The sequence below is a fragment of the Salvia hispanica genome, chromosome 6 (assembly GCF_023119035.1).
Source record: "Salvia hispanica cultivar TCC Black 2014 chromosome 6, UniMelb_Shisp_WGS_1.0, whole genome shotgun sequence".
In the NCBI taxonomy this organism is placed as follows: domain Eukaryota; kingdom Viridiplantae; phylum Streptophyta; class Magnoliopsida; order Lamiales; family Lamiaceae; genus Salvia; species Salvia hispanica.
This window is the reverse complement of record NC_062970.1, coordinates 20,708,158-20,718,805: the sequence shown is the minus strand read 5'-3', so window position 1 is coordinate 20,718,805 and position 10,648 is coordinate 20,708,158. Positions and strand designations below refer to the sequence as shown.

The 10,648-nt window shown below is 32.7% G+C and overlaps 1 protein-coding gene across 1 annotated transcript; it reads right to left on the bottom strand.

Annotated features, from left to right (window-relative positions):
* Nucleotides 1–7,103: 7,103 nt before the first annotated feature.
* Nucleotides 7,104–9,779, bottom strand: LOC125194898 (protein FAR1-RELATED SEQUENCE 5-like). Its single transcript, XM_048093113.1, has 2 exons — nt 9,103–9,779; nt 7,104–8,529 (listed from the first exon to the last, which is right to left on the bottom strand). The coding sequence occupies exons 1-2, from the start codon at nt 9,777–9,779 to the stop codon at nt 7,104–7,106; spliced, it is 2,103 nt and encodes a 700-aa protein (XP_047949070.1).
* Between the last annotated feature and the right edge of the window lie 869 nt (nt 9,780–10,648).

Genomic DNA, 10,648 nt, shown 5'->3' with positions numbered 1-10,648 from the left:
ATGTGGTGAGCTCCTCTTGATCAACTTAATCATCTCATATCTTCATGTGGTAAGCTCCTCTTGCTCCTCTTGATCAACTCAGTCATCTCACGTCTTCATGTGGGGAGCTCCTCTTGATCAACTCAGCTAGCAAGCCAGGCTCCATTACTCTGCTTGTCTCCAACCGATCAATTTGTCTTCAGCTTTGGCCATTTTTCGCTCCTTTTCCGAGTTGATCAAGTTGTTCCTACACTCTGTCACTTCAACACTTTTTAGCTCCTGCACACTTAAATTCACCACTTTTTCGCACATTATAAACCAGGTTAATGTAATAAACCCTATAAAATCATGCTTGTAACGAGCCCTATCACATGCCAACTATACCATGTGACTCACTTTAGCAATGAGGCGTAGCACATATATTTACATCTCTTTTTCACATTGCTCAACACATAAATGTCTTTTCATTACTTTACATATCATATACATATTCACAATTTCAATATATATAAATCCAACAATCTACACCATCTCACCTTTCCAATGTTTTAAAAATCGGACCGGCCGGCGAACCGGTGTCGCTACTGGTTCACTGGTTCAACCGGTTCATTGGTCGAACCATCGGTTGAACCGGAATATATAATAAACACATATATTATATATTATTTAATTTCACTACGGTTTTACTTCTCCTTTTCAAAATAAATTGTCAACAAATTGGGAGGTTTGGAAGCTAATTACTCCATTTTATCAAGAAAATTATGAGAGAACATAGTAGTGCAGACTGCAGGGGTTTTAAATTTGAGAAACAGACACATGCACACCATGAAAAACAAAAATGGAAGGCTTGCCAACCTCAAAACGTGCTGCGGTGATGGGGATACGGAGGCGGCGAGGTGCGGTGTTGGATGTGATCGAGGAGAGGAAACGACGAGAGAGATTCCAGCAGGTAGGAGCGGCAATTTGGAGCGCCGGAGGTAGCACAGTCGGCGGTTGTCAGGTACGTGTGGGGAATCGAGGAGAAAATGGGAGGGAGAAATCAGAAAGTCACGGAGTGGAGGGAGAAGTAGGAAGGTGGGGGAAGTGGAAGCGACGCTGAATTCTTAATTGTCGAATTGATCACGCAAAATCCCAGAAACCAAGTAAAACAATATTTCAAAAAATATTTAAAAATAGATAAACCGGTTTCCGGTCACCGGTTCGACCGGTTCAACCGGCCGGTTTTGCCGGTTCTGAGCGGGCCAACCTACAGACGGTTTTTAGAGGTAAATCGGGCCGGACTGCCTACCGGTTCGCGGTCGAACCGGTCGAACCGGCCGGTCCGGTCCGGTTTTTAAAACATTGCACCTTTCAATATCATTCCTATCGTATTCCATTTATACAGTCCACACAAGATGTAATCATTATTTGACTAATTCACACTATCATATATTATTAGAGCATCCACATCGGTATGAAAAAAGTTGTCCGTCCGTCCTTGCCAGCGGCAAGGACGAGCTCATCCGCCAATGCAGCTTGTCCGTCCTTGCCAGGGGCAGGGCGGTGCTCTTAAATAAGAGCACGTCCGTGCCGCTGAGCAGGCTGACGTGGCGGCACGCGATTGGCTAACGGCAATTTCGTTTTTTTTTTGTTTTCTTTTAAAAATTCGATTTTAATTTTAAAAAATCATTTTTAAATAAAAAAAATTATTTTCACAAATTTTCACACTTCTCAATAAATTATATCCATTTTCTACACACTGTTAATTTATTTTTCAATTTTTTCCCCAAAAAATTCACATTTTAATTATGTATTTTTATTTTTTACGATTTTAATTATGTAATTTTTATTTTTTAGGATTTAATTATGTAATTTTTATATTTTAATGTATTTTTATATTGTAGAAATATTTTTAGTAATTGAAATATTTAAATTGAATAATAGAATAGTGGGACCCTTGAGCTTGTCCTTGCGGAAGAGCACGGATGTGGGTGTTGTGCCCTTGCCTAAAGACAAAGAGTAAAAGTGGGTCCGGGCCCACCTCCGTGCTCTTATTTAACAGCACGGATGGAGATGCTCTTAAAAAAAGTCTCTTGTATTCACTGTTATATTTAAGTTTCATTGCACAAGCAACTAACCACATTAGCACATAGTAATATTTACCAAATTTAAAGGCATTATATTCTAGAATACACGTGCACTACCTATACACGTCAACAAACTCCGTTTACTTCAAGGTCTTGCTCTTTCCTTTCTTAGTTGCACTCAAATTTGGTTCGCCTACTTTTAAAAATAAATACACGTACTATATATTCAAACACAGAAAGCACAATCCAAAACCAACTATTATCTCTCCTTTGCATTTTTAAACCTGGCTTTTGAGTTTCATTAGCTCATAACATTTATTTATCTTTTATGCTATCTCATATTTCTCCAAGATAATGCTATTGCATCTCATAAACTAAGTTAAAGCATTTCTGTATATTCTCGTGTCAGCAAGAAATATACTAATTCAATATGAATAATCAAAAGTCTCAATAAGCATAATTACATCGTGGCTGTCCCAAAACTCAAACCTCAAAAATTTACTCTTTTGTTAAGCTTCATACTCAATTACTAAGATAAAAGTCATTTAAAAGCCATAATTAAAATATAAAAATAAAATTATCAACTTTAATCCAACGTATAGGCTGCCAGGAAAGTACTCCCAATTTTTCGTCTTTATACTAAACAATAGTATTGCATTTACAAGGAACCCCCAAACTTTATCGTCCCAAACTCCATCAAGAAGAAAGCTTTCTTTACTTAAAATTAGCTTATAATTTAACAACTTAGTAAATGGAGCTTAAAAACATCTCGTGTCCATATTTCAGTTGCTAAAACATAACTTTCAAACTGCACAGCAACTAAAACGGTTTGCTATCACAAAATACTCTAATATCGTCCCGAACTGCATCAAGAAGAAAGCTTTCTTTACTTAAAATTAGCTTATAATTTAACAACTTAGTAACTGGAGCTTAAAAACATCTCGTGTCCATATTTCAGTTGCTAAAACATAACTTTCAAATAGTACAGCAACTAAAACGGTTTTGCTTATCACAAAATACTCTAATATCTTCATAGTTCATGTCAAAAGTATATGACCAACACATAACTCTATTAAAATCCAATTTTTCATAACATTAATATCATAACATAAACCTAAATCCATAATTTCATAATCAATTTACACAATTCATTGCAAATATAAAATTCTCAATTTTAAGAACCCTAAATTTCAGTTCCTAGATTAACCACACTCAAAATCTATTTTCATATATTAATCAAGCTATAATTACGTTCTATATTCTTGTTCTATCACCAAATTTCAAGGAATATTCAAAATTCATGCCACAAGTGTAAAGGTGTGGTTTTTTTCCAAAATGATCAAAGAAGGGTTTATATATAATAATCTTAAATTGATTAATCAATATAAATTTATTGTAAAATACAAAATACCTAAAATATCCTACTTTGTATATATTAACGTATCACTACTCCCTACTTTATATACTCTCAAATCAAATGATTACTAAGGGACTACTATGTACATAAAATACATGGCGTCACTACTTTATTTTTTTAATTCCTACATATTAAATTTCTTGTATTTTATATTCTATAAATAAATATAAAAAATTGAAAGTAAATAATACTATGTGAAGAAAATTTAAGTTAATAGCCACACTTAATTATTTGTATATAATTTACATTTACATTTATAATCGCTTAATAATAAAAAATAAATGAAGTAATAATATTACTGAATGAAGTAATAAACTAACAGAATGAAGTAATAGCATGAATAAATGAAGTAATAAACTAATGGAATGAATTAATAGCACGACTGAATGAAGTAATAAGCTCATAACAATAACATGACTGAATGAAGTAATAAACTAACAGAATGAAGTAATAACATGACTGAATGAAGTAATAAACTAACGGAATGAAGTAATAACCCTAAACCCAACTGAAAGATAATTATGTCATAACACATTATGAAGTACTCCCTCCGTCCTGCTTTAGCAGTCCCATTGACTTTTCTGTCATTTTTTTGTAAAAATGATAAAAAAATAGTTAAAGAGGAGAAATGGTAAATTAAAAGAGAGAATAATATAGAGAAGAGTCTTATCTACATTATTGTCTCTTTTACTTTACCATTTTTCCACTTTAACTATTTTTTATCATTTTTACAAAAAGAGGGCAAAAATGTCAATGGGACTGCTAAAGCGGGACGGAGGAAGTAATAAACTAATGGAATGAAGTAATAGCATGACTGAATGAAGTAATAAACTAACGGAATGAAGTAATAAACTAATAGAATGAAGTAATAGCATGAATATATGAAGTAATAAACTAACGGAACGAAGTAATAGCACGACTGAATGAAGTAATAAGTTCATAACATACATTCATTTAGTTCATTATGTAGTGAATATAGTTCATTATTACTCCAGCGAGTTTTTATCGAAGAAAAAAAAATTAAAAAAAAATTAGAAAAAAAAAATTAGAAAAAAAATTTTAAAAAAATTTAAAAAAAAATTAAAAATAAATAAAAATTAAATAAAATTAAAAAAATCTAAAAAAAACGTTTTTATTTAATAAAATATTAAAGTAATTATAAATTAATCATAACCATAAGATTAAGAAAAATGAGTGGCCCCAATTTGGTCTCTAGTTCGGTCTTTAAGGGTGAATTTGTGGTTAATAGGACTCTCTATATATATAGAGTAGTGATATAGGGCAAGTGCCCATTAAGTACATAACTAGAGAACAAATTATAGCCACAAGATCAAGAAAATCAAGGGCTAGATTAGATAAGCAAGGGTTATTTTTCGCACTTCATTGTATACACAATTTACTTCAGCGGGGGTATTTATGTAATTTCAGAATTAGGGTAAAAAATCAAAATCCCCAAAATATTTCCTCCCGCTTCAAGTCTTCCGCTCACATTTTTTCTCTCAAAATTTCTCTCACAAAACCCTAGACATCCGAAAATCGACGACTCACCACTCATCTCCACTACTTATCTCCGGCGATATACGACTGAAATCGACGACATTTGTTCAGCATTTGTACCATTAAGCATCTACATCGAATCCACATTTAGAAAATGGTTGATACTCGAAAATCTTCAACGGAAAATTCAAGCCGCAATTTGCGTTCTGGCCGAAAATCTAGTGAAGGTAATACACATCTGAAGATTTTCAAGGTTCTTACTCTTAATTTATTTCATTAAGTTCATCTCATTCCTAACTTCGATTCTGATTTTTGTCAAAATAGTACAAAAATCGACTCAGAAGCAGCCGGATATGAAACAAGCAACTCGGAACCTCGATGCAGATGCTGGAAAGAAAATTTCAGATCCAGAAGGTAAAACCTAGGAATTAAATTTGTAAAATGAAGAAATAAATTATGAAAATTAGGTAACAGAGTATTCCAAGTGAACTTTCTAAAATTGTAGATGATATGTTGTATATTGATATTGTGTTTCTTATTAATGTGTTTAGGATTTTTGGATTAAACTTAACTGTTGTGTTCTTCATCAAAATGAACTACATATTCTTTTTAATGAAGTAGTAAATTGATAAGATGAAGTAATAAATTATGATAATGAAGTAATATAAATCATTTGTTTATACAGTAGGTTTTATTACAAAAATGAAGTAATAAAACATTACAATGAAGTAAATGACTCTAAAAATGAAGTATATGTTTACTGTTTTGTATGAGTTTAGGATTTAGAACTAAAATTAACTGCTGCATTGTTTGCATATTCAAATGAACTACATATTTTATGTGATGAGGTAATGCAACTGATCTGTTTTCCTATTAACTATAATCTAGTTGTTGTGAAGTATTGAATTCATATAATGAAGTAATAAGTTATGATAATGAAGTATCATATTAAACTATCTGTAATCATATTAAATGAGGTAACAGAGTATTCCAAGTGAACTATCTATAATTGTGGATTATATGTTGTAAATTAATTCTGTATTTGTTATGTACAGGTAAAAATTCCTCTTCAACTAGGAAAAAAGCAAGTAGTTCTACTCAAATCCCTACTGAAATCCCTACTACAAAAGGTAAAAAATGAATTGATATTTAATGTGTACTTAATGAATTAACATAGTATTATTCCAAGTGAACTATCTATAATTGTGGATGATATGTTGTATATTAGTTGTTGTGAAGTATTGAATTCATATAATGAAGTAATAAGTTATACAGTAGGTTTTATTACTAAAATGAAGTAATAAAACATTAGAATGAAGTAAATGACTCTAAAAATGAAGTATATGTTTACTGTTTTGTATGAGTTTAGGATTTAGAACTAAAATTAACTGCTGCATTGTTTGCATATTCAAATGAACTACATATTTTATGTGATGAGGTAATGCAACTGATCTGTTTTCCTATTAACTATAATCTAGTTGTTGTGAAGTATTGAATTCATATAATGAAGTAATAAGTTATGATAATGAAGTATCATATTAAACTATCTGTAATCATATTAAATGAGGTAACAGAGTATTCCAAGTGAACTATCTATAATTGTGGATTATATGTTGTAAATTAATTCTGTATTTGTTATGTACAGGTAAAAATTCCTCTTCAACTAGGAAAAAAGCAAGTAGTTCTACTCAAATCCCTACTGAAATCCCTACTACAAAAGGTAAAAAATGAATTGATATTTAATGTGTACTTAATGAATTAACATAGTATTATTCCAAGTGAACTATCTATAATTGTGGATGATATGTTGTTATATTAGTTGTTGTGAAGTACTGAATTCATATAATGAAGTAATAAGTTATACAGTAGGTTTTATTACTAAAAATAAGCCATTATAAAAACACTTCAGTCTATTCTATTTAAGCTTGCAAAAAGTTTAAACAAATTCAAATTCAATATGTAAATGAAGAAACTATAAGACTGAAGTACAGATTTAAAGGAATGAAGAACAGAAATATCCGAATGAAGTAATAAATTTTGGAACAGAACTATTGGAACAAAACAACCAGCTTCAACATTGGTTTCTACTCTTTTTCTTGTTCTTCTCCTCCTAAAACCAGAGTGAACTATTTCTTTCCAAATCCTCACTGCCTCTGTTTTGTCTTCTCATTCACCTTTTTGCAATTCCTCGAATCATGGTGTCCTATCACATGACAGTTTCCACACTTTCGGCCTGGTTTCTTTGCTAACTTGATTGCTGCCTCCTTCTTTGATTTCCTCCTACTTCCACTTCCCTTTGTACTGACAACATTAGGAGGATGAACTTCAATAAAGTTTGGTACTTGTGAGCCATAGAAGTTTTCAATCAATGCTCTCTTCTCTATTGAAGACAGAACAACACCTTCTCCAAGAAGCTGCTTCTTACCTTCTTCAATAATTGCAGTAAATGCATTGATTTGGTCAATGTTCCCTTCAATACTTTGTGCTATTTCAAAGAATAATGCATACATGTTTTTAAATGCAATCTTCTTCTCGTCTACAGCAGAGAATACTTCATGATCATCACAAAAACCTCCATGTATTGGCTTCACAAACTGTGACTTCAACCATCTCCATCCACGCAACTTCTCGGGTATCAACTTAACAAACTTATATTTCAACACACAAAATATATGGCTGCACGATAGACCAAGTCTCTCAAACTTTTTACATCCACACAAATAGGTGTCATCACCAATGGAGTAAGTCACTGTCCATGAGTTTGAATCCTTGTCATTTATGTTATATACTTCATTCTCTCTATTGGTAGACACTCCTAGAGTTGCACAAGACAAAGAGAAACATGCATAAACTATCTCCTCTTGAATTGCATTAAAAGCACTGCCACTATATATTGTTGATGCATGTTTCTCGATTTCCAATTCTGTTCGCAAAATAGGCACTTTTGTTGAATCATAGTATTCAAGCTTTGCACTATTACTTCTTTGAGCCTCCAAAGCATGGTTATAGTTCATATAAAATAGCATAAGGTTAGCCCGACACTTTGAGTACCTTTTAAAGAAGCTATTCTGTGATTCGGACAAAGATGTTGTCTTTATCAACGAGCTCATCGGAAAATCACGGAAAAAGGCAGGAACCCAAAACTTTCTGGATGCAAACATTGATAAAAACCAGTCATTATTGGCCAGCCCATATCTTTCCATTATAGCATGCCAAGATTCTTCAAATGCATCAGGCTCTATCAACTCCGACCAAACACATGCATTCAATTCCTTCTTTAGTTCTTCACTACCAAGCATGTTCTTTGGCAATTTGTCAGCAACTTTATTCATTATATGCCACATGCACCACCTGTGTCTTGTATTAAGAAGAACCTCTGCAATAGCAACTTTCATTCCTAAGTCTTGGTCGGTTACGATTAGCTTGGGAGCCACACCCATACATTTCACAAATTGTTTAAATAACCATGAAAAGGAGTCGGCATTTTCCTTGGACAAAAGGCCAGCAGCAAATGTCACAGGGCGACCATGATTATCCTTGCCCGTAAAAGGAGCAAATATCATGCAGTACCTACATGTTAAAATCACTATAAGACATGCAGAATATACTTTAATCACAAACACTTCACTTTAATCACGAAATACTTCATTCTAAGCATGTTTTACTTCACTGAAATGGAAAAACAAAGCACTTTAAGCATGGATCACAAACACTTCACTCTAACTCTATAATACTTCAGTCTAAGCATATTTTACTTCACTAAAATGATAAAATAGTGCACATAAACATGGATCACAAACACTTCACTCTAATCAAGGAATACTTCACTCTAAGCACATTTTACTTCACTGAAACGAAAAATCAGAGCAATATAAGAATACTCAATACACTTCACTGTAAGCATATTGTAATTCACTAAATGCTCAATATACTTCATTGTAAGCTTATTGTAGTTCACTAAATGCTTAATATACTTCACTGAATTGAAAAACAACACTATAAGCATGCAGAAATAAACAATACACTATAATCATATACTAGTTCACTATATGAACAATATATATCATTATACGCTCAATATACTTCATTGAATTGAAAGACAGTAAACTATGAGGCATATGAATATAATTAGTGTGCACGTACCTATTTGTTGAGTATGTCGTATCAAAAGAAACAATATCACCATACAAATGATAATTTCTCTTGGCAGTTGGATCACACCAAAACAAACGTGTCAGTCTATCCTTTGAGTTGACCTCAAATTCATAGGTAAATGCTGCACAAAGTTCCTTCTTCCTGCGCATCTCATTTAATAGCATTTGTGCATCAGCTCCTTCCACGTATGCTCTAAGGTCGCGTCTGTAGTTGCGCACTTCTAAAACAGTACACCCTACATAATCTAATCCACCAAGAACTTCCTTGAGTAAGCTAAAACTTAAAGTTGGACCGATATTTGCGTTAGCGCAATCAAGTATGAATTTCTGATGGACTAAATCCAAATTGCGGTTCAACTTCATAAAACGCTTATGGCGTTCCTCAACCATCTCGTGATTATGTTCTTCAACAAAACTTTGTATAACATAACCAACACCCATAAAAAACTTCCAAGACACTTTAGCATTACAAAAGCACTTAATAGAAGAACGCTTGCGTTTCACCTCATGTTGTTCATTTTTTCTTTGCTTTGTACCTTCTCGGCTACACACCACATAAATCCAAGTAATGACATCTTTTTCCTTTTTTGATCCCTTCTTACGGGTGTCAAACCCAACATATCGAGCATAATTGTTGTAGAAGTCCAATGCACGATCAAGGGTCATGAAACTTTGTCCAATTTTTGGTTTCAAATCATCGGGACATTTTGGTATGTAAACCACTGTAAGAAATATATACTTCACTGTAAGCATAAAATACTTCACTGTAATTATGTTTTACTTCACTAAAACGAAAAAATAGAGCACTTTAAGCATAGATAACAAACATTACACTCTAACACTGGAATACTACACCATAACCATGTTTTACTTCACTAAAATGGAAAAACAGAGCACTACAAGCATAGATGACAGACACTTCACTCTAACCATGGACTACTTCACTCTAACCATATTTTACTTCACTGAAACGATAAAACAGAGCACTTTAAGCATAGATGACAGACACTTCACTCTAACACTGGAATACTTCACTCTAACCATGTTTTACTTCACCGAAAGGGAAAAACAGACCACTACAAGCATAGATGACAGATACTTCACTCTAACACTGGAATACTTCAATCTAACCATGTTTTACTTCACTCTAACCATGAATCACAAACACTTTACACTAACATTGGAATACTTCGCTTTAATTATGATGTACTTTACTGAAATGCATAATATACATCACTAAAATGAAAATAATTCACTAAATGCATCAATACAAACAATATTTACTTCAATATAAAGCATATTTACTACACTACAACTTATATTGAGCATATTTACTTCACTGTTCATCACATATAGTTCACTCTAACGTTTTTTCACATCATACACGATCTAATCATGCTGAGCAACAACACTTAATTGATAATAATTGATAATTACTTTTAGATTCAGTTTCTCCTTCCTCTCCCGATGAAGAGGAATCAGAATCGAAATAATCTTCCGATAAATGTATCGGAATTGAATCCATTTGAAGGAGT

What these genes read in the sequence shown, in the direction of transcription:
- LOC125194898 (XM_048093113.1), bottom strand. Translation starts at nt 9,779, where the DNA reads ATGACCCTTGATCGTGCATTGGACTTCTACAACAATTATGCTCGATAT. An exon ending in ACGACATACTCAACAAATAG is followed by an intron (nt 8,530 to 9,102) that starts GTACGTGCACAC and finishes TTTAACATGTAG; the next exon opens with GTACTGCATGATATTTGCTC.